Source organism: Pseudorasbora parva, chromosome 2, assembly GCF_024679245.1.
Source record: "Pseudorasbora parva isolate DD20220531a chromosome 2, ASM2467924v1, whole genome shotgun sequence".
Classification (NCBI taxonomy): Eukaryota; Metazoa; Chordata; class Actinopteri; order Cypriniformes; family Gobionidae; genus Pseudorasbora; species Pseudorasbora parva.
This window is the reverse complement of record NC_090173.1, coordinates 48,015,986-48,043,903: the sequence shown is the minus strand read 5'-3', so window position 1 is coordinate 48,043,903 and position 27,918 is coordinate 48,015,986. Positions and strand designations below refer to the sequence as shown.

Below are 27,918 nucleotides of genomic sequence, written 5' to 3'. Positions count from 1 at the left end.
TGCAAACAAAGTATCAAAATATGAAGGTATTTGAGGGGACAATATAATTTTAAAAATATAACTTATAATCAGATATAGTGTTGTGAAGCTATTTTTAAACTAATCATAGTTTAAAGGTAAATTAAAAGCTAGACTAACTTGTAGATATACAAGCTGCTAGCAAAAAATAGTTACACTGTGATATTTTTAAAGCAGCGATTGTTTTTAGAATAATTTTTTTAGAAAAATAGATCTTATAATCTGTTTAAAGTGTTGCAAAGATATTTGCAATCTCGCTACAAGCTAATCATAATTTAAAAAAGTTAAATAGTCAAACTAGTTAGCTACTTTTTGTTAGTAGTTTGAACATTTTTCAATTTAACAGGACAAAATCATTTAAATTAGTATCGTTGTATGAATGATTTAGTTAAAACTATTAATTTAACTGGGCGTTCCAAGGATGTTCCTTTAATTAGCATGTTCCAAGAACACAATACAGACATGATTCAAATTAATCATTTATTGAACCAGTTCATTTAAATTAACCCCTCAAATGAACTCATGTACTAAAAAGAAATCACCTTCCCTGACAGGGACAGTAATCACACTGCTTAAAAACTTCACTACAGTACATTAAAGCGCTCACCTGTCAGCATTGATAGTGTGGTTGTCTTGCCTGCTCCGTTGTGACCGAGCAGGACAGTGATCTGGCTTTCGAACATGTTGAGCGTTAAATCCCTCACCGCCTCCTTGGTCTTATTGCCCACTTTGAACACCTGTGACAGAATGATCCACATGTTTATCTTCTCCAACAGTTTCTAGAGGAAATCCATGTCTCTGTCACACTGACCTTGCACACACACAAAGTCTACCATCTGTCCCCTATGAATTTAATAATATTAATGCAAAACACGGATACCTTAGCTAAATGTTTGATCTTGACCCCCGAGACCAGTCCAGCTGGCTCCTCTTCAATAAATTCTCCCTTCGTCGCCTTCTCGGCTTCCTCGTCATCCTCCTTCTCCTTCAGAAAAGCCACACGAGGGCTGCTGCACCAGTATGAGGGCTGAGGGCAGATCAGGAGGTGAAATATTAGACAACCATTTTTTTCCTCCTTAAATTTAATGAAAGCGTTTTATTTTTTATTTAAGGACCCGCTGGGACTTTTTGTTATTCACACACATGCTCCTAAATACGTCACACACATCGAATGCATTGCAAGTGAAATGTTCACACTGTTGAGCCCTGATAAGAGGCCTCTAAAAGTTTATTCACAAAGCTTTCTCTCATAAACAAGTGCCAATGTCAACATTATCATATGTCCAAAGGTGCGGTCGTATTTGTCACGTTTTGGCTAAATTTGGTGGGCAAAAATGTCCACTGTCTATTAATAGTGTAGCAATGTATGAAGCACAGCTCACACAGGAGTCATTTTCAAACAAGAAGCTTTCTGACGGTCGATATGGCAAATTCACTTGCCCAAAATCTCTCAAAGTAAAATACCTGATTACCTTGATTCATACTGAAAGGACTGGCTCCAACCATGAAAATTCATTGAACAATGGTAAATGTGACTTTTTTCACCCATTTTATTGCAAATTGTAAAGCTGCCCTGCTGAAAAACACTTTTAAACCAGTTTAACCAAAAAAGTTTAAATCAGCTAGTGGCTAGTTCTCCTAGCCAGACCAAACTAGTCTTTATATGGTTGAAATGTTCCCAAAACACCTCTAAACTATAAACAATATAATGAAATCCCATGGGCCCTATTTTAATGATCTGAACACATGGTCTGAAACCCACGGCACAAGGGCACTTAGTTCGAATCCACTTTCGCTAGTTTAACGACAGAAAAAAAACGGTCAGCACACCAGGCGCATGCTCCAAAAGGGTTGAACCTAGATCTCTTAATAAGTCATGGATGTGTTTTGTGCACAATGTGCAATAAACCAATCAGAGTCTCATCTCCCTTTAAAAGCCAGTTGCGCTTGCACCATGGTGGATTCGCTATTTACATGGCGGAATTTGTGAGCGGAAAAACTGAATGCTTCTGCAGAGAGGAATCCTTTTCTTTTGACTTTAGACCAGGTTTTTGTTGGTCAGTGTCACACTTTCAGTTGCCTCAAAAAAGCAACGCACCAACACACCTCGGTGTCAGACCAGCACACTCATGGGGGAATCAGATGGGTGCAGTGCATTTGATATTTAAACAACGTGGTGCTATGAAAACTGCATCGGGCTGAAACTAGCGAAAAAAACAAATAACACTTGCGTCACATAGCACTGGGTGTATGATAGGGCCAATGGCTTTTCCATTTGCTTGTGATTCATTAAGATTTTTTTTTTTTTTTTTTTACAATTTAAACCTAATAAAATATACAAACATCATGACTAGAAAAATTAGCAAAAATGCCAATGGATTCATAATTGTATTTATTTTAATATTTTTAAATATACTTTCTTATATATGCATCTTTATATATGCAGAATAAAATAAATATTGGTTAAAAACTAAACTGCACTAATATGCATTAATTCATGCTTAACTAATGCACAGATAATCATGTATTACTAATGGCGAACTAACCCATTTATTAACTATTACTGCATCAGCAACTAATGAAGATTCTACATGATTAATAGATTAAGTAATCATTAAATTGTCATTATTTAAATGCGTCATAATGTATTAATTCTGTAATAACATATTATATTAACTAATAATGTAAATTCATGTGTTAATTACCACAATGGGTCAAAGCCATGCATTTCAACTTCCAGTTGTCTGCTTTAATTAATCATGAGCAAATGATTTACAATAGTATCATTATGTTATGACTTTATTTGTTGGGGGACATGATAAGATTTGCATATTTAATGAGCATGTGCTCCCCTGTCAGTTCACGTAAGGGAGGGATTGTTTTGAAAGTGGCCGGAATAATTCTCTGACAGGATATTTATCAAACAAACACAGTGATCTATCTCTCATCCACCTGTGATTTATTTTTTTCTTTATTATAACTTGGCCCATCCGATCGGTGGATACAAACGTGGACCACACACACACGCACACAAGCTCTTCAAACACAACGGAGATAAAGAAATTAATTTAATGTTATTTCACTATTTGAGATTCACCGGCCTGCCGACGGGCTTCCGTTTTGGTAGCCCGTCTGAAAAACACAGCCCTGGGATGTTGGGCTTTGCGAGCCCTGGGAGTCTGATCTCGAATCGCAATGAACCAACAAATAAGGGATTCCCCAGCCTGTGACAGCGCGCTAAGGTAGGTTCTATTAAAAACACCTACACATAATCAGTACGATCTGTAGCAATCCAATACTATCAAATAAAACATGTTTCACTCACATAAGTGTGTTGCACCATTCCTGTCGTATCCATTATAGAAGGCACAGCATTGTGTTTTAATCTCAAAATGTCTGCAAATCCAGGGTCGACCTGTGTCTTGTTTACAAACGATTATCTTGCTATCTTTGGCGTGTTTATCAGTTTAGCTCCACGAATCAGTGGGCGGAGCTACAGAAGCAGCACACACATCTCTCTGCAGAGGCGGTGTTTCACCCTCCTAATACGTCATTGATTTAAGAGCCTCGTTTTCTGGGCCTGGTGTCTATAAAAGCTTTTCTTTGACTAACAAGGAAGCTTTCAGCTCTGAAACTTACAGGATATTCTTATATTACCATGACCTTTTATATATCCAAGGCTCAAGGGAAAGCTAATTTCTCAATTTATCACCCCTTTAAGATGTTTATCATCAGCAGGTTGATAAGCATATATGTTTTACAAGGTGCAAAATTTAAGGTGATATTCTTCACGTCTGTGTGGGAGTTCAAAAGTGGCAAAACTCAATTCCCTAGCATGATCAATTGAAATAGAGACGTTTGCGTTAGAAAACAACTAAAAACATTAAGTAACTAATAACGTTTAAGAAATACTTGTAAAATCATACATCTGTGAAAACATTTATAGGATAGCTCAAAAAACAGGTCATCTATGTGTGATGCAGTGGTTACACTGGTTTCCGACAGCAACTGTATTACACTAAAGCATAACGTGCTAGACATCCAGACCCCACTGAGTCAAAGGTGTGACCCAGGAGGCCATTGTTTCAGATCCCTTTCGCTGGGGTATTTATTACCGGCCCGTTGATAAACCAGTCTGCAGACATAAGCCCTGACGCAGCGGGTGCCCTACATATACAATAGCTCTGCGCTAACTGAGTCGCTGTTCTTCATACCCTCCCTCTTCACACCCAGCAGTAAATCCTGTATGTCAGGAGATAAGGTTGTGCATGCACTTCCTGGCCATCTTGATGACATAAGTAAGGTTTCCTGTCTTTCAAGGGGCCATTAGGAAGGCGCTTCAGTTACGCACATGCTGGTTTCACTCTCTCTCAGTTTAAAGACTTCCCATGGGTGAACCGCTAACCTCTGCAACAGGTTCACAAGGCCGAAATAAGCTGTTTTGACGAAAGTTTCGTAAGACTGCTAAACCATGTGATGAGCACAAGGATGTTTGACGATTGAGGAAATAACCAATGCACTCAAACGGAAAACTGTAATGGTCAAAAACACTGAGCATAGCTAGACTTTTGACTGCACACTTAAAGGCCCACTGAAATCAAAATTGAAGTTTTTTAGCTTTTAGTATGACAGTGTCAGCCTTAAAGTTATGAATAAGCTGGTGTGCTCCAAAACAATGACAAACTTCGCATTTAGGAGATATAAGCATTCAAAACTTACAGTCTCTCACTTCCGTTAAAGAGTTACTTCACTGCTTTTTCATATTAAACTGTTATTCCCTTAACTAAGACGAGTTGATACATACCTCTCTTGTTTCAGTGCGTGCACTTAATCGCTCTGACGTGCGGTGACGATCTGATAGCATTTAGCTTAGCCCACTAAGCCCAGTTCATTCACTATGGTACCAAACCGAGATCAAGTTAGAAGCGACCAAACACCTCCACGTTTCCCCTATTTAAATACAGTTACAAGAATAGTTGAACGATCAAGTATGGTGACACAAAATAAAACGTGGCACTTTTCTAAGCGGATTAAAAAGGAGAACTATAATGTCTGGCGGAAAAGCACTTCTGAGAGTACTTCGACTCGGCGCAGTAGGGAGATGTGAGGGAGGGTGTTTCAGCCGGAACTTTTTACTGCACCGAGTTGAAGTATTCTCAGAAGTGCTATTCCGCCATACATTATACTGTAGTTCTCCTTTTAAACCCACTTAGAAAAGCGCCACGTTTCATAGTGAATGAACTGGGCTTAGTGTGCTAAGCGCTTTCAAAATGTCACCGCGCGTCAGAGTGATTAATTGCATGCACTGAGACGAGAGAGGTATGTATGATGCTTGGAGATTATGCTGATAAAAGGTTAGAGGAAATTGGCTTTACCAACAAAAAAAAAGGCTCAAACTGACACTGTGTATTAACGAAACGCTATTGGCTGCTCAGGGGAAATCAAATCAACACATTGAATGATGCGACGCGTTTCAAGGCACTTCAGCAGGCCTTTAAAAAAATGTTCTTGGTGCCGATATCCTCGTGGGCAGCACCGACATTTAGGGCTCTTGTGCTTCGGGGGACCCGGGTTCAAGTCCCGGCTCATGGACCTTTCCCTTTCTTTGTGTTTTTAAAATAAACCAAAGTCTTATGGGTTTAAAACAACATGAGGGTGAGTAAATGATAGAATTTTCATTTTTGGGTAAAATATCCCTTTAAGAACATTTCAAGAATTTCACTTGAACATTCTTATAAACTTCTTAGAATTTTCATAAGAGGATTTTTGTGACTGTGGCCTCTGGTCTTATAGTGACCAAAAATATGGCTACAGACAATGGGCCTCATTCATTAAACATTTTAAAAAAAATATGAGAACAAATTCAGAGTAATTTGTGCATAAAATGGACCTGTATGGAAACTCTTCTCTGGATTCACGGATGACATGGATTCATAGTTAATGTGTATAGTAATGAATTCCAAACATTCGTAAACAGGGCGCATGTGCACGCTCATTCATAATTAGCATAATACCCACCCATGAGTGACAACAACTCAAATGACATGTCCAGGAACGCTGTGGAATCTTCTGGATTAACTTCTCACATTTGTCTCCAGTATATTGCATACATGCTAAAGAGACTAATTGGACATATGCCTAGCAATAAATATATTCAATTATTGTGTGTCCACCAAAGCATTTTAGTCAGGTAGAACACCTGGTGCTCTTCTAAAAACGTCCAGCTGGTGGTGGTTAAAAGCCAACTAAGAGCAGCACTTTTCCAGAGATACTTTGGTTGCTATGATACAGAATGTCCATATACTACATATAAATGCAGTAACCAGCGATATTAAAGGGATAGTTTACAGAAAAATCAAAATTCTGTCATTAATTACTCACCCTTATGTTGTCCAAATCCTATTTTTTATGAAACGTCAAGAATACTTTTTGTGCACAAAAAACAAAAATAATGACTTTATTCAACAACTTTATTGTAGCCTGTGTCAGTCTCCTACACTGCACTGTATTTACAATGTAAAATGCGATTGGCACAGGCTAAAACAAAATTGTTGAATAAAGTTGTTGTTTTTTGAGCACAAAAAGTGTTCTTGTCACTTCATAAAATTAAGGTTGAACCACTGCAGTCATTTGGACTATTTTTAACAATGTTTTCCCTACCTTTCTGGGCCTTGAAAATGTAATTAAATAGCTGTCTATGGGGGATCAGAGAGCTCTCAGATATCAAAAATATCTTCATTTGTGTTCCGAAGATAAACCAAGATGATGAACAACATGAGGATGAGTAATTATTATATTTTTAAATATAAATGTTAAATATTATATAATTATTATAGGAATATAAAATATTTAATTTTGGGTGAACTATCCTATCCCTATAACTATTAACATTGTTTTTCAGTCATTGTACAAGTAGGATGATTTGTCAGTGTAGCATTTTTCCCACCCTTCCTTCACCGTGACGAGCGCTGTGTTTTACCCAAAGTTGAACAGAAAAATAAAGACAGGGAACATCAACTCGTGCATTATTATTATGGTATAATATCATCAGTTTGTCTAAATTATAACAGAATGTTCAAATATTTTACCCACAAGTGGTAGAGAGCAGGAGCACATTTTTTTTTCACAACAACTATCATTTTCAATTTACAAACATGTTCGTGAATCCCACAATTTACATCAGAATGGCTTTACGAACAATTTAAACTTAAATTCATTCTGCTCATGTTTTATGAATGAGGCATGCAGAAATACATACCAGAATGAAGAAGTACCACGGAAGAGGGACTCCATATTCTCCTGGAAACACTGCTTCCACGTACCAGGCGACCAGACCGTACAGCACAGCGTCCAGCAGCAGCAGTCCGAGCACCTGGGCCAGGGAGAAGTCATCGTCCACCGTTACCGGATCAAACAGGTTATGCCACTGGATGCCTGTCCCTGAAGACAACGTAATACATGCCTGTCAGCTTAAGAAGCATGGCAGGACGATTAAAGCGACAGTAGTGTCAGGTTTAGTTCGACCCCTTACCTTTGCCCTCAAACATGCCGATCAGCTGGGCTCCCATTGCCATGGCCACATTGGAGATGAGGCAGGCGGAGACTTTCTGGGCGTGCGATAGCAGGTCATAGTGAGGCCACAGGAAGACGTACGGCAGGTAGCTCAGAAAGTAGAGGAAGCCGCCAGCTGCTGCGGCCACATTCGCTACCAGAGAGAATAACACTGAAATTAGGCTTTGCGTAAAATTATCACTGGAACATGTTCAAGTCATATGCACTCAAAAAGAAAGAAATTATATTTTACTTAAAGATGTTTTTTTTAAGATCTGTGAAATGTTTTGCAATGTTTTCTAACAATTGAGGACATTTCCCCTTACAAATTCTCATACCGTAAAGTGCATGATGCAAATTTTGGGGGGGTATTTCCAGATTTTTGCAATGTCTCTAAATAAAAGTACTATAAAATATTTTAAAATCACCTTGAATTAAGGCAACACAACAAATACTATCGTTACTTATAAATACTGTAATTTTTTTTTTTTTAGTTTAATTTATTTTTTAAAATAATTGAAATAGCATTTCATTATTTTACATACTGTAGAGAAATGTATATAAGCCTATAAACATTTTAAAAAGTCAATTGAAAATGTACCAAAACAATTATCTTATCTTTCCTGTCTTTTTGTGGATACCGTGATAAAATAATTTTCAGGATTCTTTGATGCATAGAACATTAGAAAGAACAGCTTTTATTTAAAAAAATAAAATAAAATAAATAAATAAAATAATAATAATTTTGTATTGATTCAGGATTCGGATCGCCAATGTCACGTGATTTCAGCAGTTTGACATGCAATCCAAATCATGAATCAATAAGCTGATTCATAACCATTTGACTCTTTATTTGAGATTTGAAAACAAACCCGGAAGAGAAGACAATGCTGAATAAAGTCGTAGTTTTTGTTATTTTTGGACTAAAATGTATTTTCGACGCTTCAAACTATTTTAATTAACCCACTGATGTCACATATGGACTACTTTGATGTTTTTATTCCCTTTCTGGACATGGACAGTATAGTGTGCATACACTTAGATACGCTCTCAGACTAAATATAAAATATCTTAAACTGTGTTCTGAAGATGGTCTTACGGGTGTGGAACGACATTAGGGTGAGTCACTAATGACATCATTTTCATTTTTGGGTGAACTATCCCTTTAAAAAGATTTGCGTGAATCTGAATCAGTGACATTTTTTGTCACATTCTCCCTCACATATACCCACCAACATGAGTTTCAGCATGTGCAACTGAAGGATGGACATGTAATGTGAATGACTTCAAACCCCTGCACTCACAAACACAGCCTTGAACATCCTTCCCTCCAACCCGCAACCAGCCACAAAAGAGTGAAATAGAGAGAGAGGTGAAGAGTAGCACTGCTGTTCAACAAATGGAAGAAAATTACACATTGGGCTATTTTTACATTCCCATCTCAAAGGGACGCATAGATGCGGAGAGCCTCTTCAGACTCAACAATATATCATTTGGGGTTTGAATGGGCCGGACAGGCAGTGTTGATTAAGATCCATTTTCAGCCTCTCTAAACCCGAAGGAGGACAAGTCTCTATGCGTTTTTGAAAAAAGGAGGTTGTTGAACCGCATAGATTAAATTTGAGACATGTGGTTTCTGTGCTGTAAGAAAAAACAGCCAATCTTGTTCTACATCACATGTTTCAGCTGTATAAAACCACAAACAATAAAACTTCTCAAATAGTGGCTGCATAAAGAGTGCTATAATTAAACAAGATCCCAATAAAATGCTCAAGTTTAATTAACCTTTAAAATAAAAATACATCATATACAGATTATTAGGAGTTTCTGCATTATTTTAATATTATTATAATTGCCCTGATAATTAAACACATTTAGCATTTGCAAAAAATGATGCCATTTTAAAAGTTGATTATTTTGAGTATTGGCTGTGATAGAATAGGTTAACTTTTTTCACATACTGTACATATTTGCAGCTCCTCTATGCCCAGTTTTTCTGAAATACACTGATTTCTACAAAACCTCTCTTTCCTAAAAGCTTAGTGCTCTGATTGGCCAGCTGACCCAGTGCGCTGTGAGTGGCCAAACACCTCAAGCATATTTCGGAAAAGTAACGCCCCTCATCATAATCATGAGCTTCAGCTCCCAAGGCTTTAAGCAAAAGAGGAGCACTAGAGTGTTAAGTAATTGTAAGCGCACAAGTTAATACTGTCATCGATTTCAGTTCAAGCCAGACTCGGATTCTGAAAATGCAGATGATCAAGTCGATCGATTCATTGGAGCCAACTTTGGACATAACCATAAGCTGAATAAGTTTTCCATTTTTTTATGCAAAATACCTTTTTGTGGTGAAATGAATGGAGGATGAATGATCTCTTACATTCAATTTATTTCAAAAATGGTAAGACTGAATTTTTTAACATAACATGCTAAATTTGCATTACGCAAATGAAACATGAACTTTATGAATAGGTAAATCTACTACTTTCAACTACTGCTGCCCCCTATTATTCGATTAACATTAGACAAGAGGAGACTTAGTCAACCAAGATTTTATTACTCGGTTAGTCACAGAAAGAAAATAAAACTCTCCACAGGAAGTCACAGGGCCCTATCAAACTTTGAACCGAAATGTTTTGGATCGCGTGTCAAACCGCCAAACTCCTGAAATCACGTGACTTTGGCGATCCGCTTTGTTTTGAAATAGGCCCATCACTATATAAGTTATTTTGTTTTTTTGCGCACAAAAACTATTCTCGTCGCTTCATAAAATGATTGTAGAGCCACTGTAGTGAGATGTGCTTTGTAACACGTCTTTAGTGCCTTTTTATGGGTCTTGAGAGAGGAAATGACATTGGTGTCAATGAAGGCCTGTCTGAGCCATCGGACTTCAACACAAATATCTTCATTTGGGTTTTGAAGATGAAAGCCAGGTGCTTGTGGTAATTTCTGTATGTCAGGCAGGAAATCCAAACATACGCCTATCATCCATTGACCTCAATTATATGGCTCATCATTCGAAACATGTACCTCTAATGTTAATGTTGTCGTGTGGAGTGTGTAAAGGCCTGGGTATGCTTCAATATCCACATTCGGACACATCTCGGGCAGTCGTGTTTGCACAGCTTTCAAAGTATACTCAACCACGGATGAGCGTGGATGGCAAAGTACAATTGTTGTGGCTCTTCTGTGGCCATGTCCCAAATGGCACTGTTTATATTCACTTTCGGTCTTGTGAACTTACAATGGCTATCGCATACCCGTGTCCGTTAAGTCGCGAGACCGTAGGGCGTCCAATTTGTAAATTTTAGGTTTCCTTTGCAATCTAGATGCACGCTCAATGCCCACTTTTCTTTCTGACACTCAAAGCGGTGTTACATCACAGCAGCGCCGACTCGTAGGAAGACCGCGATTGTTTAAGGTGCCATTTGAGACAGGGCCTGTCTCTTCGGTCTTTTTTGTGCATGCGCTGTTGTATGCGTGGGTCTCAAAACTTTGGTCTGCACACGGACTGAGTGTGAGGACGTCTGCAAACCCTCCTGATGAAAAAATTCCATCATGCGTACAGTGAAAGTATGCTCTGTGAAAGTAGGGAAGTGACAGCCAAAGTATGCTCACTCCTTTAGGCAGTTAAACTATAGTGTTTTTTATGACATGGAGGCACTGGAGCGATCACTTGCAACTTAAAAACTTCTTCCTCTATTTTCTACACCTCTTAATGACAGATTGGTTCTTGTAGTCCTCAGTTGAAAGTCGCTTTGGATAAAAGCACCTACTAAATGCATAAATGTAAATGTGCATGCCAGTGCTTTGCAGCATGCTTGATTTGTGCACAAAATAGCATTAAGTTCCCCCCCACCCCGTATACATTTAAGTTTTTTTAATAATATAAAAATGCAATTAGTCATCAAATGGCTTAAATTAACTACTACTATTCGACTAGAAGATGCAGCAAAGTGCAGCAAATGAATGTGCACAAAACTACTGATGACAAAAAAAATAGAGAGAGCGATATAGAGAGACAGAGCACATTGTGCGTTTCAGATGGAGGAGTGTTACTGCCAGACTGGAAAAATGAGTTAACGGATACCATTTACTGCAAAATCTCTCCATCAAGCAACATATAATGGCCTTTGAAAGTAAAAATACCTCAAATCAGTGCAGTTTCCATAATGAGTAAGTTGCGAACAAAACACCACTATAAAAACTGATTCAAATGGCGGGTCTGTAAACCAACGGCCATTGGACTTTATATTATTTCTTCTCATTAGGATAATAGCAGGTATACACCTCTTATTATAAGTTCACTTGAAAGCCGCCGTGCATATAAGCACCAATCAAATGCAATAAAGTCCAACCACGAGTTCTGCCTTTACTCACTAAAAGCATTTCAAGCATCAAAAAGGGTTCCCCAAGCTGGTTACCTGCTTTTAAACACAGTTTGCGGCTTTGTTTTGCAGAGAAAAGAAAGAATTATAGCAGGTAACGGACAATGGAGAGCTGATTTTCAAAAGCTTTGTGCACAAAGAGCGTAAAAGTAACAATCAGTAACTTGTTAGACAAAAATATACCGAACAAGTCCTATTTTGTGTCTTCATTCCTTCGCTCCCCGTTTCTTGATCTCTTTCCTTTTCCTATTTCACCAAAATAAGTCTGCTCGATTAAAAACTACTGCGTGGTTGTGCAGATGAGCGCTATTAATGTACACTATCATGGTCCTAGAGACAATACAGTGTGATGACTACTACGTTTTGTGATAATAAGAGTAGATGGAGAACTCACCCCTGGAGAAGAACACACTGATCATGAAGCTGAAGTTAATGGTAGAAACGGCAAACACCAGCAGGAAGAAAAACACCAGCGTGGGGTCACTGTAGGTCAACACTGATCCGTTAGGACTCACCTGATAGAAAACAAGAATTTCATATAATACATGCAAATGACTAAATAAAGTAATAACTAATAACTTTTTTTTTTTTTTTTGAATTATACATGTACATAATTATATTTGTGTTAAAGTGTTGTGTTAGTGTTTTATATTTTATTAATTATTCCTATTTCTTATCTATCATTTTTTCCTTTTCTGTTATTTTTTTACAGATAAGTTAACTACATTACTCAACAAAAACTAACAATGAAAAATACTTCTAAAGCATTCATTAATATCAGGTAACCTCATCATTTACTAAAACAAATTCAAAAGTATCTGCTAATATTATGTAATGGACCTCAGCTAACATGAACTTACAATAAACAGTTGTTATGAGAACAGTTTTATAAGCTAACATTAAAAAAGCTTAATAAACATTGTAACAAATGTACTATGCAATTTTCCGTCCACTGGAGGGCGCCTATTCAAAACAAATGCGTAGTTTGATGGTGCAAAGTGTGAGCGCAGTATCTTAGGACAAGTGGTCTTCACCTCACAGCCGGTGGAAAATAGGACTCGGGCAGAAATCACGTTCATGCATGCGGTTATTAACGTTACTGTAGTCTAAAGCAGAGCAGGACCGAGTGTTGTAGACCTGAGCATGGCTGCTGGAGCGATTGTTACACAAATACCCGCCTCGCGAACACCGGGACCTTTATTATGACGGGACGGGACACATTCGCCGGGCGCCTGCACTGATCGGCTCTTCCGGTTATGATTATGACTCTGTTTATCATATTAGATACATTTAAGTGTGTTGAAAATGATGTTATGACGTTACTCCGTGCTTTCACTTGTTCACACTGCTAAGAGTAAAGCGCTCCTGCCAAATAACATAGTGCACCTTTAAAAATAGTATATTTTAAATATTTGTTGTAATTGAAGTCCTGTATCACTAATACTAAAACTGCCGCTGATGTGTCTATGAAATATATTTTTTTAATCAATTTCAACATTTATTAGGCTTTAAAGTGAATTTAAAACAATCGTCACATAAACCCATTATAATAAATGGGCTCATCTCTACCTGTGTCATCTAACCATCTAACAGGTAGGATGTATACAGAAACTGTAAAGTTGTCAAACAGTGCAATGCATAAATTATAAATGAAATATAGATTTTTTCCTCATTAAAGCTAAAATTTGTTCTGTGATTAACACTAATGACAGACAGCATTAGTGGCTGCAGACAGGACATTCACAGACAGCGCATTCTTTGTCTTGTCGTGCTTGAAAGGTTTAAAAGCATTTGCATGAATAGGAGTGTGATCATCATTTAACGTAACGCTAACCAAAGGATGACAGAAATGGAAGCTGCGTTAAGCATGTTAAATATAAATAAAAATAGACCTTTTCAGTTAGCACCTATACAATCTGTATCAGATTCAAAAAAAAAGCAAAATGTTCAAGAAACGTTAACAAAACGAAATATAACTAGGGGGACGTGGTTTCAGTGTTTTTGTGTATCAAGTAGAACTGGTTCTCAGTTCTCAACCCTAAAGTTCACTCATCAAGGACTTCAAAAATAAACATTATAGTGGTATTTCTAGAAACACAAGGTAGCTACTTAAAGAACAGATTAGATCACCAGTGTGTCTCTGTTTACCTTGACGCAGAAGAGTACAGTGACAAAGAAGACGGAGATGGAAAGGAAGAGAAAAAACATGAGGAACCAGGCGCTCCAGTGCAACCAGTTACTGAGACCCATCATGCGCATGTACTCCTGCAAAAGACACAAGACCGTTCAAATGTTAAGTTCTTGCAACAATCAACATAATCCAGTTTCTTTCAACACAAAACAATTCTTCACCTTTAGTTTCCTCTCCTTCTCCTGGACCACAGCGCGGATGATATTCAGAGATGTGTAGGTGAAGCTGAGCACTAACAGAAGGGGCAGCTGGTTCTGGATGGCCAGGATGAAGACGTCGTAGATGAACGCTGGGAAAGGGAAACGGGAAAGCAGCACTTGCGTTTGCTTGAAGAGGACCGCCGCCATCGTGCTGTTGTAGGCCTTCATGATGGCTCGGTCCACCGCGTGCTGCACCTGCAGGAAGCCCTCGCGGTAATATCCTGTCAAGAGATGTCAAAGAGATGGATACGGTACTTAAAATGTTCCACTGGATCAAACTTATAAGGTTTTTACAGAATCAAATGAACTGAGGAGCTTTCTGTTAAAGGGATATTCTGAGTTCTCTAAAAGTTTTGTTGAAGAATTAACACAAAAATCATCAATTCCTAGTCTTCAATTATTATTATTTTTTATTAATCTGAATGCTATTAAACTTGGTGAATTTTGTCACACTTGTTCACACACTATGCGAGCACAAGAAAACAGGACTCGATTCGAAAAGACTATAAAATAGCCTAACTTGTGTTCAGGGCAATTTTTGGGGTACACTCTACAACAACAAAAAAAGGATACAAATTTGGTTTACGGTGAGACACTTACAATGAAAAATGTGGACAATCCATTATCATTAAAAGTAAAAAATGTAATTTAATCAAATAATTTAAATAAAAAACATTGTATTTTAAAGTCAATAAAAATTATTTCAGTGTGAAAAAAAGTAAAATTAGATCCAATTTCACAGCACACGCCAGACGCCACAAACAATCACCCAAAAATGGCTGTAAAAATTATAATTTAAACATTTTCAGACACACACACGCACACACCTGACTGGTCTACAGCTATGCAGCCCCATACACAACAAACTTCGACGCACTGTCTATTCTGACACCTTTCTATCAGAACCAGCATTAACTTCATTAGCAATTTGAGCTACAGCAGCTTGTCTGTTTAATCGGACCACATGAACCAGCCTTCACTCCGAGTGAGCCTTGGCCGCACATGACCCTTTCGCCAGTTCACCACTGTTCCTTCCTTTGAGAACTTTTGATAGATACTGACCACAGCAAACCGGGACATTTCACAAATGCTGCAGTTTCGGAAATTATCTGACCCAGTCGTCTAGCCATCACAATTTGGCCCTTGTCAAACTCGCTCAAATCCTTGCGCTTACCCATTTTTCTTGCTTCTAACACATTAACTTGGAGGACAAAATGTTCACTTGTTGCCTAATATATCCCACCCACTAACAAGTGCCGTGATGAAGAGATAATAAAGATATTCATAATAATGAAGTATTCACTTCACCCGTCAATCTTCACGGGTGGAGGTACATTCCACAAAAACACAGGATCATGACATTAAAACACCTTAATAGGGGGCTTCGGGATATTAGTATTTATAAGCATACGCATTATAGGTTATTATATAAGTGTAGACATCCATTCAAAACTCCTCGCTGCTCCTAATGGCTTTTCAAACCATAATGAACCTTGAAGATCAAAACACTCGCTCCGAGGTCTTTTGCAATTCCAGTACAAAGCAACTCAATGCAATTAAATGCAGATGAAAGTACGACATTGAAGATTGAAGAGTCGTGGAAGCAGAGATCAAGCTGTAATTTGCAGCACTGTGCCAAAAATAGAGGTTGACAGTCATCAAAGATTACACAGGACACTAACGCAGAGCTCATGATTAATAACAGGCGTTTTGAAGCTGTCAGCAATGCCGTAGGCCGCCGGGCAAAGGGAAGGAGAACTAATCCAAATCAGTTCCTAATCAATAGTTAGCTCCGTGATCAATCTGCTCAAAGAAGAATTCCATCACAAATTAAGTTACCGAGTGATTGGGCCATTCTTGATTACAGAGCGCTTTGTTGCTGTTAGCAATTCAACATCTATATTTTAAAGGGGTGATGAATTGAGAAATCAACTTTCCCTTGAGCTTTTGATATATAAAAGGTCATGATAATATAAGATTATCCTGTAAGTTTCAGAGCTGAAAACTAAAAAAAAAGGTTTTAAAAGACACCAGGCCCAGAAAACGATCATGAGCCTTATCCTTACGTCATCTCGCGACGAAACACACCTCTAGAGAACATGCAATTCGGTAGCCCACCGACTCATGGAGCTGATCGGCTCGCTAGACAGCAGCAATAAACGTGGAAGAAGATAGCAAGATATTGTGGAAGAACACAGTCGCTGGATAAGCTTCCTTCGGATCATAATATTAGGAATGTGTGATTATTCATTTATTTTTAATGAAGTTCCAGCTCACGTGGCGAAGACCATGTTCGCTTCATTTCACTGCAGAATCGTTTGTAAACAAGTCTTAAGTGCTGGATTTGCAGACACAATGCTAAGCCTCCTATATTGGATCCGACAGGAATGGTGCAACACACTTATGTGAGTAAAACGTCTTTTATATGTAATAGTACTAGTCCCGGGTCTGTACCAGACCAAAACGTACGCCCATCGGCAGAAATTCTTTCTTGATCTGGGCGCGCACGTGTGTGTGTGTGTGTGCGCATGCACTAATCCTGTGCATGCCGTTCGTGCTTATATCGACCGATCGTGTGGGTGCGGGCCATGTAATACAATCGAGGGAAATAAATCATTGTGTTTGTTTGATAAAGACAAGTTGCAGTAGCCGCTTTCAAAATAATCTCTCCCTCATGTGAACTGACAGGGGCATAGATATGACAGTGGAGCTGAAGCTCATTAAATATGCAAATCTTCTCCAATCCTAGCCGTGGGCGTTTACTTCCAAGTCTCCAGTGGGTCATGCCCATCAAAACCAAGCATTCAGAAGAAGACAGCCTTAAAGGACAACTCCAGTGAGAAGATGGTTACAGACTAGATCGTTCTCTGGGATGCGTTTTCTTGAAAATCGAATGTAAAGAGTTTTATCTCTAAAAACAGATTAGCTTATAGCGCTTGTCTATGGGGCACAGGGTAGACACAGGGTAGTAAAATTAAATCGCTAGTTAATACCACTAACAAGGCTCAAAATAGCCTCACACTAACACAGTAGCATAATGAGGGTGTAAGTGTGAGGCTATTTTGAGCCTTGTATTTTGAGCCTTTTAAAGATAAAACTCTTTACATTCGATTTTCATGAAAACGCATCCCAGAGAACGATCTACTCGGTAACCATCTGTTAATTACCCCTAGGTTTATTTCTCACCGGAGTTGTCCTTTAAAACCAGTGTAGAAAATAGCCTCTTAACTTATTAGTTATGATGTTTTTAAATGTAAAAACCACACAGATGTCATTAGTTGACCTCAGACCACAGTATAAAAAAAGAAAAAAAGCCAGTTCATGACACCTTTAATGCATAAAAAAATAAACATTTAGCAGATATGACTCACTTTGCATGCAATTTTTAGTTTAACAGGAAATCGATAGCCTGTAGGTTGCTTATGCTGATTCACTGTTACATCACCTTACATCAAGATGATCAACATTTGTGCTGACTGACCTGGCGTGCCACCGTATGGCTCGTGCTGTTCTCTGGGCCCCGGCAGCTGAAACAGCGGGAACAGGCTGAGCGTGTGCCAGTCCAGATCATTATTGGGGTTGAGCTCGGACTTCTCTCGAGCCGGAGCGTTTCTGGGGCTGTACGTGAAGCGCAGATGATAGCTGACCTGCCATACACGAGATCAAGGGTTATTTAGCATATGATAATAAGTATTTATAACGCTTTCTATGCATTATATCAACATACATTTTATGAACACTCTACACAGAAATGTGCTCCCCACTGGAGCTGCGTTAAACTCATTAAACCCTCAGCGAAAGACTCGCTGCTCGTGAGTGAGGAACGAGAGCTTTCTTCTTTAGAGATGATTCACGTCATGTCCTAATGAGAAGAGACCAAAACCTCAAGAAGCGCATCTCAAAATGGCTGAATCAGTGGTTCATAAGCACATGAGAAGGTGCCAGAGACATGAAAACAACATGGTTTGAGGGGTTTTGTTGCTAGAGCACGAATGGCCTGATTCCTCCAGCTAGATGTGACTTCTGTGGAAAACAGATTATATTGTCCTCAAGTGTTCTGTTTAGAAAAGAACATTTCCTTTTTTTTAAGTAATGGTTATCCTCATGAAAGACCTGCAAATGCAACTCTCACAAAAGAACTCACAAGAAAGTGGCAAATTACACACCCAAATAAAAATAAAAAAATAGCTCTGCATATGTAAAACTATCCTATTTTTGGATATATACTTCACTGATGCTAATTGTGATTTTTTTTGATAAACATGCTGATTGTGATTTCAAATATTATTATGCTTCATTGATTGATTAATTGATATTATATATATATATATATATATATATATATATATATATATATATATATATATATATATATATATATATATATATATATATATATATATATATAAAACATGTTTGTTGGTTTGTTTGTTGGTTGGTTTACCAAAACATTTTGAATTGAGACTATACTGTATATTAATTTGTATATTATATTTGTATAATTTGTATATTATTATTATTAATAATAATAATAATTATAATAAATACAATTATTAAATCAAATAAAAAAAACTATTTCTTTAGTAATATTTAATTGTAAAATAAAAAATTGAGTATGTATTTTATTAGTAATACAATTATTATTATTATTATTATTATTATTATTATTATTATTATTATTATTATTATTATTATTACAAAATAAAAAATATTAAACAAAATAAAAAATATGTTATTAAATTTTGTTTAATAACATATTTTTTATTTTGTTTAATTTTTATTTTTTGTTTAAAGATAGCTTTATGTAGTAACATTTAATTGTAAAATAAAAAAATAGTATTTATTTTAATAATAATACAATTATTATTATTATTATTATTATTATTATTATTATTACTAAATAAAAAATATTAAACTAAATAAAAAAAAATCTATTCTCTGTAAAGAAATTTAGAATGGGAGTTATTTCACACCAAAATCAAAAGAAAATGGTTTTGTATATGTAAAACTAATTATTTTTGATCCTTATAACTTTATTATTTTCACTATAATTATTTTCCCCCAAAATTCATTACTGAAAAGCATAGAAATGTAAATACACTTTATGCTGTGTTTAATTTTAATAGTTTAATCATTTAAGTTCATTTTTATTGTTTCATTAGGGTCTGAATACTTAGGACCATGTGATATTTCAGTTTTTCTTCTTAATAAATCTGAAAAAAGGTCAACAATTCTGTGTTTGTTTGTTTTTTTTGTCAATATGGGGTGCTGTGTGTACATTCAGGAGAAACAAAAATGATCTTAAATGATTTCAGCAAATGGCTGCAATATAACGCCGGCTTCACACTGCGCGCGTAAGCAGGGCGTAGGCAGCACCGAAGCAGCGCGTGTGTAAAGCAGTAGCAGCGCGCGCACTTTTTGCTTTAACACAGGCAGCATTTGTCGCGCGCAGTTGTCACACGCAGTTGTGTACATAGTACTCTATAACTGATAAGTTTGCATTTCTCTTTAATGTATTTGAAATGGAAATAAAGCAAAGATTTATCATGAAGCTACTTTTATTTTTAAAAATCGTTTCACTTGTTTCTGATGTTTTTTATTTCGTTTAGTGTGAGTTTTTGATAGAAGAAAGGCCATCGCACTATATGTCCATGAAAAGCACACTGCTAAAAAGAGAAACTTCAGGAAATTGTCTTGAAATATTGGATAGGTATCAAATGTACATGCATTATCCATCATAAACCTCTTAAAGATAATTCATAAATGACTGCAATAACTAAGAGGAAACTTAATGATATATTGTAGGCTAAATGAGCAAATTATCTAAAAACGTTTTTTTAAAAATGACAAAATAACGCACATCATAGTCTATCTACATGTCTATAATGTATGTGTGCTATATTAATGTGTGTACGTTACCTATCCATATTTAGTTGTTCTTTCGTGAGACAACGAAAGATTGTCAAAAACACTTTAAAATGACTTGCCATCAGCACCAAGAGCCGCTCACGCTCACCAACTTCCTCCCGTGCTTTTTCCTTCACTTGCAAGTTTTTACAAAGCAAATTGTGTGGATCAGAGAACTGTGTGCTTCTCAACCTCCACGAGGTGCACTCTGAAGAACACTGCCTGTGACACCACCTGCTTTTGTTTATCGTTTCTGTTTTTATACCAGCATATAGTTATAATATATACATAATTTAAATCATATTTAATTTAAGCTTAACTGGCATACATTATTTAAAATTATTTTTGTAGTTCAGGCAAAAACTTATGGCAGTGACTTCGGTTTTTGTGTAGAACTTTTTTTTTTCACAGCGCCGGATGTCATATGGTGACTGAGAAACACACGGAACACTTCACTAAATTATTTCATGGTTAACTGTGTTATTTTTCATGTTAACCAGGTTAATTTTGATCAGAACAATGTACTGTGGCTTTAATTCATCGTGAGCAGCGCGTCAAAAATAGAGCCGGCGCCGAAACGTTCGCGGCACTGACGCTTCTGCTCTGCTCCTGCTACGCGCCGCTGCTGCCGGTGTGAAGGCACTCATCTGTTAACATGAGCGCCAAAAAAAATATGCGCTGCCTACGCCCTGCTTACGCGTGCAGTGTGAAGCCGGCGTAACAGTGAAAAATTGAAGGGAAACTGAATACTTTCCGTACCCACTGTATGTAATTTAGAATGAAATGAATTGCATTAAACTAATAATAAAATGTGTAATTTTTTTTTTCCAGTTGATGTTGATGTGAAATACATTTTTTCACGAGATTCATCCACACGGTGACTCAAAGCGTTCCGTATGCAGGTGTGATCTTGGCTAGAGGAATGCTAATGTCTGTCAGGTCTGAGTCTCACCTGTAGAGGAAGAGGCTCATCGTCGTGGCTGAAAGGATGCTCAAACACAATGGCTGCCAAGATCTTGCCTGATTGAGGATCCGTTTTCACAAACTCCTCAAACTGCTCCTCTGTTTCAAAGCCACGGACTGGAAAACAAGACCACACATCATTAGTGCCACATATGTCAGTACAGCTCATACTACGGACTCTTTTCACAACAGACAGGAAGAAACCCAAGCAACCGCCCGAATCACCTTGACAACACCCAGACAACCAACCACTTTAGCATAGAAAATATATTCTTCAAACTAATTCAAATTGTCCATATGCAATCAATTCAGTGCGTAGATATTTTGAGGGTAAAACTGATAAAAATAGATTAATCCATGTGAAATTTAACCATTTAGGCAATCAAACGAAACCATGTGACCTTTAAAGGAGATGTGTGGACACTGGCTCACCATTTGACCTTTAAAATAATTGATTTTAGGATTTGTCAGCTTACTGTAGACATATGTTGATGATATAATGACCACTAGGTATGTTTTTCCAGAGAAAATAACATTAACAGGAAAAAGCTAATGAGACACTCTGCAAAACTTGGATTTCAGCCAGGTCACGACTGGGATTTATGACCTAAATCCAATTACACACAAACACACGCACACACACACGCACACTCATGCACAGACACATGCACACACTGGCAGACACACACAAAAACGCACGCAGACACATACAAGCACGCACACGAAAACACACAGACACTCGCACTCACACTCAAATACACACAGACGCACAAATACGCACACACACAGACACACTCAAACACACATGCAACACACGCGCACATGTATACGCAGACACACCCAAACATACACAGACTAGCAGACACACACATACACAAACAATCTTTCTTTGTAAATCTTTCTTTATAAATTCACATCATTTATCTTTGTGAGGACATTCATTGACACAATACAATATGACATATACAACTAATCACAACTAAGTGCACACACACAAACCGACAGGTTAGCTAGGCTCTTTAAAGGAATGTTTGGCCAAAAAAAAAAAAAAAAAAGTCTGTCATTATTTACTCATGTTACATTATTATATTCTCATGTTTTTTTAGACCCATTGTGTGTGTGTGTGTGTGTGTGTGTGTGTGTGTGTGTGTGTGTGTGTGTGTGTGTGTGTGTGTGTGTGTGTGAGACATATGAGGACACAAATGTGTATAATGACATGGGTATGCCATAGGTATTACAAGGAGAGGGTGACTTATGAGGACAATGGCCATGTCCCCACTTTTCAAAATGCTTTTAAATCAAACAGGATGAATTTTTTTAGAAAGTAAAAATGCATAATGTTTCCTGTGATGGGTAGGTTTAGGGGTAGGGGCAGTGTAAGGGGATAGAATATACGGTTTGTACAGTATAAAAACTATTACGCCTATGGAATGTCCCCATATGTCACAAAAACAAAAGTGTGTGTGTGAGTGTTACCTATTTTTAAGACTTGTGTTAGTATTTTATTCTTTGCATATAAAGTGGCCGGAAGCCTAATTCACTGCTGGTTCCCTCGAGATTTTCACAGGGGGTTTTATGATGAGGTTTTTTTTTTTTTTTATGAGTAAAATAAGGTCTGTGGTAAACATTACTTGACTATACTTGAACATTTTGCTATACAACATCCATTACACCACTCACCCATATCTAAAATGTGAATTTTGAAGCTGTTATGTTCATTTTTGAAAATGTATGTTTTTAATAAGTAACTGGATAAAAACGTCTGTGCTGTGTGTGTAATTTACATTGTAGAAGATTGTAAACATAAATAATCATGTCATGTTTACCAAAGAGCTTATTTTACTCATAAATTATATGAAAAAATAAATAAAATAAAAACATTACAAAACCCCATAGGAAAACCCCAAGAGAGAACCGGTGGTGAATAACTCTTCATCATCCCTGCACTCCTTTATTAAATGGCACTTTTTATTGTCCTTTCTGGAGATTGACAGATGTGATCTCTCTAAATTGCTGTTGGAGAGATCTGAATGAAGATGTGTCACTATTATTTCTTTATTGCTTCAGAGGAACACGTAGCACCATACGAGTTTGAAAGACATGAGGGCGAAGAAATAACGGCAGTTTTCATTTCTAGGTCAAACGTCCGTCTACAGTGTAACCAAATGTCCTCACATGACTTTTTATTGTGAAATACGGGGTCTGCCTCCATAAAAAAAAACAGGAGAGAGGAGCCGGTTGAGCCAGTTAAACTGGCTCAGAGCAAGTGACAGTTGTGTCCTGTAAGGTTAGGAGCAGTCAGGTCTCTCTGAGGATCAACAAGAAAATCTAGATGACATACAACCAACAAGCATCTGTGCTAAATGTGAACATATGTGAATCTAAACGCAACAGTCAGCCATATAGTTACACTTTACAACAAGGTCCCAACAATAAGCAACTCATCTGAATTTTTAATCTGTCAACATTAATTATTAAAATAGAACTGCCTGTAGCTAGTTCATCTTGGCTCATGTTAACTAAATAATTTCAACAGATACTACTTTTGATTTTAATAATGTGTTAGCAATAGCAAATGTAGAAACTAACATTTAATAAAAGCTTTAGAAGTACTTCTCACTTTTAGTTACAATATAGGCATTGCCCATATAGCACAGAATTATTTTTGTGATTTATTTATATCTTTAAACACACAGAAATCTCAAATACGGTACTTAATCTACCTAGCCTAGAAATCTAGACGCACCCTAGCGGCAGCTAATCTAAGCTGTAAATCTGAAAACGATCATCTTCCGTCTTCGTGTGTACGGCGAATCCGTATATTTTCTGAAACGGTGATGTCATCACACTACGTCCAGCACGGGGAAAGAGGTACAACTACGGGCACTGGGCATGCGCACATCAATATCGCGTCATTTAATTAACGTATCTGCATTATTGTAAGGGTATGTTTTGGGTTGGGGTAGGTGTAGGCATTAATAAAACACATCTGCTAAGTAGCAAATGTATTTATTGTTATTTTAGTGTGAGATTTTGCCTCACCTCCGTCCACTGCTATACCCCTGCCAGCCACAACTCTTCTTCTCCGTTTTAGTGTATTTCTGTGGCAGAATTACAGCGCCACTCACTGGCCTGGCATACATACTACATCATTTTTAGTCAGTTTCGGTAATCTTGTGTGGACGCAGATATTTCTTGAAACGAGGGGGAAAAAGATCGGATTGGGAAAGCGCTGGCTTCCTGTAGACGGGGCCTAATTTGCCACGAGTGTCGTCTTGCAACTCTCAATACACTTCTGAGCTGTAAAATCCAAACTCTGGTCAGGCCAATCACATCGTGTATAGAGTCGGTGGGCGGGGCTTAATATAATGACGGCCGAGTTGCGTTTGCGTGCTTCTAGTAAACACAGAAACTGGCGAGCGGCGTTCTTTTGAATCAGCTTTGACCTTAACTCCAAGGAAGACTTGGAGTTAAGCTTTTCTCTGAGAAAAGAACAAAGAACGGCACTGAAGTCATTCTTAAAAAGGGAAGATGTGTTCGTAGTTTAGCCGACCGGATACGGCGAAAGATTAATCTATCAACAAGCTCTGCTTCACCTTCGTTGCTCTGGTTGGTTGTAGCGCTATCCTATTGCATGCAGAGGGAGTTAGAAAGACAACCGTTTATCCCGCCCCTCGAATTGAGCTGTCTATGGTGAGTTTCCAGACCAAACGTCTTGATGTGGGTCTGGCTTGTCAGGCTATAATCTACCAGTATAAGTCAAGACATTGTGAAAGGGAGCTCATTACATTACTCGCATGTTGAGGGGAAAGTTTTGTGCACGCATAAAGTCATGTCTCAGACATACTAAACTGAGCTCTTTTTCACATCTTCTTGCACTTTAGTGGACAAATTCACACAAAATTATGTAAAAAAAAAAAAAAAGTATCCTAGTCAACATAGTTGGTTATTTCTTAAATGACCGTGAAGTAAACGTTTGAGAAAGCATGCATCAGTATATCGATCCGTGCATTCGCTCTTAAAGTGACGGCAGCCTAATATTCCTACTGCCGCCTGTGTTTTTAATGTTAATCAGACAACAAATGACAAATAAAAAAAACACCCACTGCTCTTGACTGAATAACTTTTGTAACTTTAAGAAGGATTAAATCACTGTTTAATTTATATAGTGTTATTTTACATTTGCTTTAATAAATGTCTGTACCTGACAACTACGGTTAGACACCTCAAAAACACTGTTTATTTCATTTGTGCATTTACATGCTTCTGCTTGTAATTTGATTATTTGTTCTTATTTAATTACTGACTGTTTACTTGTCTTTTTAAATTTATATTAGGCTATAGTCTTTTTAGCAATGGTATTGAAATTGGAATAGAGAATTGTGAATTTATTTGTGAATTGTGAATACTGGTATCTAAAATGTTGATATCATTACTGTTTCATTGTAAATTGTAAATGATTTTTCTAGATCCATAAATAAATCCTTAAAAGTTTGTCCTGATAAAAAGAATAACATTAAAAATTGGGCCGTTTTGGGACGGTTTACAAGTTAGTACTACAGTATTGACATCTTTAGGCCCCGGTTGCACACAACAGCAAACAAAATCAGTGTGACAAATGTTGCTCATGAACTGACAAAATGTCAAACTGTTAGGGTCAAATGAATCTCTGATTCAGAGCCTCTGGTGCATTAATCTGTGACTCACTCGTTTATCATTGTTCATATACAAATAAACCTCTACTTTAGCTCTGCGATTTTAGATAAATTATGTGTTTTGCCTTGAAACTTCCTTTTCTCAGCTATCCCACAAAATGTCAAATGTCAGAATCAAAGACTTTCATTACATGAGCACTGCTGCAGACTATTTTAAACCAGCATGTTCAGTCAGTGGTGAATATTAGACAGCACTTTAACAGGATCAAAGCTATTCATTTTACAGTCAAACTTGAGGCATCGGATTATGGACCTCCTCCATGACTCACGTTATCAGGACACAAACCAGAGAATGGTATATTGTGTGACTCACCTGCTGCAGGACTTTATGACAGCTCATAAACACAAGCCCCAAGAGAATTCAAGGGTCGGACAGAAGCTATTTATGCCAGGAAAACCTGCCATTAAGGCTTTTGGTGTGGTCACAATGCTATTCATTCACAAAACTCGAGAGATGCTTTGCATTTCAACTGTAAACTTGTAAAATTATAGAAACGAAAGAGCAGTGAATCCTCACGCACTTTTGGTCCAATAAACTTCCATGACTTTTCATGCATGACTTACGGATATGTGCAATATTAATAAAAATATTTTAGAGATATTGCTCTCATGAGATGCAATTTCTAGGCGATAACAACAGGGAATTGCCATGATTTTGTATTAGTTTTTACTTTTAAAGCTTTCATGACAGAGAACATTCATTAAAAATTATTTGAACTCACAAGGATTTTTTGGCAGTATTAAAGGAACTGTATGTAGGAAATGTATTTCAATTAATCATAAAATGTCCCTGATGTTCATTTCAAATACTTATAACCGGCCAGGATATTGTCATTTAAAAGTTGTTGTTGCAGCCCTCAACTGATGTTGATGTTGACATGTTGTGTTTTGGCCTGAAGCTCCGCCCTCCACCTATCTACCAATCACAAAGTCAATAGTGTTTTGGGTTGCCAGATCTGCTCTAGTTACCACAGCTGCAGATCTACAAACGTTCCTGCTGATCCTGCAGCCAATCTGCCAACCTCGAGTCAGGGGTTGGCAGATAGGGGTTGGCAGGGGGAGGGAGAGGGGGAGGGAGAGGGGGAGGGGGAGGGGGATACACCGCTCTACAGTCATTGCAGTACCAGTTTTGGCCACAATCTTACATACACTTCCTTTAATACATTTAATTAAATTTAATACAATAAAAAAAAAAAAAAATTAAAAAAATACATTTTTAAAAAACATTGGCGTTAGTTCACCCTAATTAGTTAAAGGGTTAGTTCACCCAAAAATGAAATTGATGTCATTAATGACTCCCCCTAATGTCGTTCCACACCCGTAAGACCCGGTCATCTTCAGAACACAGTTTAAGATATTTTATATTTAGTCCGAGAGCATATCTAAGTGTAGGCACACTATACTGTCCATATCCAGAAAGGGAATAAAAACATCATCAGAGTAGTCCATATGTGACATCAGTGGGTTAATTAGAGTCTCTTGAAGCATCGAAAATACATTTTGGTCCAAAAATAACAAAAACTATGACTTTATTTATCGATCAATGATTCGGATCGCCAATGTCACGTGATTTCAGCAGTTTGGCAGTTTGGCGCGTGATCCAAACTGCTGAAATCACGTGACATTGGCATTCAGAATCAATGATCGATTCACGAACCGTTTGAATCTTTTTGGAGGAACACTGAATAGAAGACAATGCTTAATAAAGTCAAAGTTTTAGATATTTTTGGACCAAAATGCATTTTCGATGCTTTCAAGAGATTTGGCTAACTAACTGATGTCACATATGGACTACTCTGATGATGTTTTTATTAGCTTTCTGGATATGGACAGTATAGTGTGCCTACACTTAGATACGCTCTCGGACTAAATATAAAATATCTTAAACTGTGTTCTGAAGATGAACGGAGCTCTTACAGGTGTGGAACGACATTAGGGGGAGTCATTAATGACATCAATTTCATTTTTGGGTGAACTAACCCTTT

At 37.4% G+C, this 27,918-nt stretch overlaps 1 protein-coding gene across 1 annotated transcript in view; it reads right to left on the bottom strand.

The window, feature by feature from the left end:
• The window catches only part of abca3b (ATP-binding cassette, sub-family A (ABC1), member 3b), a 58,528-nt gene that overhangs the window by 19,599 nt on the left and 11,011 nt on the right, over positions 1 to 27,918 (bottom strand). Inside the window, exons 4-12 of the mRNA XM_067422859.1 lie at positions 21,208 to 21,335; positions 17,830 to 17,995; positions 14,310 to 14,569; positions 14,106 to 14,222; positions 12,352 to 12,472; positions 7,550 to 7,723; positions 7,277 to 7,458; positions 899 to 1,045; positions 626 to 755 (exon numbers count right to left, since the gene is read on the bottom strand). Coding sequence (XP_067278960.1) covers positions 626 to 755; positions 899 to 1,045; positions 7,277 to 7,458; positions 7,550 to 7,723; positions 12,352 to 12,472; positions 14,106 to 14,222; positions 14,310 to 14,569; positions 17,830 to 17,995; positions 21,208 to 21,335 — 1,425 coding nt within the window. The remainder of the gene's footprint in view (positions 1 to 625; positions 756 to 898; positions 1,046 to 7,276; positions 7,459 to 7,549; positions 7,724 to 12,351; positions 12,473 to 14,105; positions 14,223 to 14,309; positions 14,570 to 17,829; positions 17,996 to 21,207; positions 21,336 to 27,918) is intronic.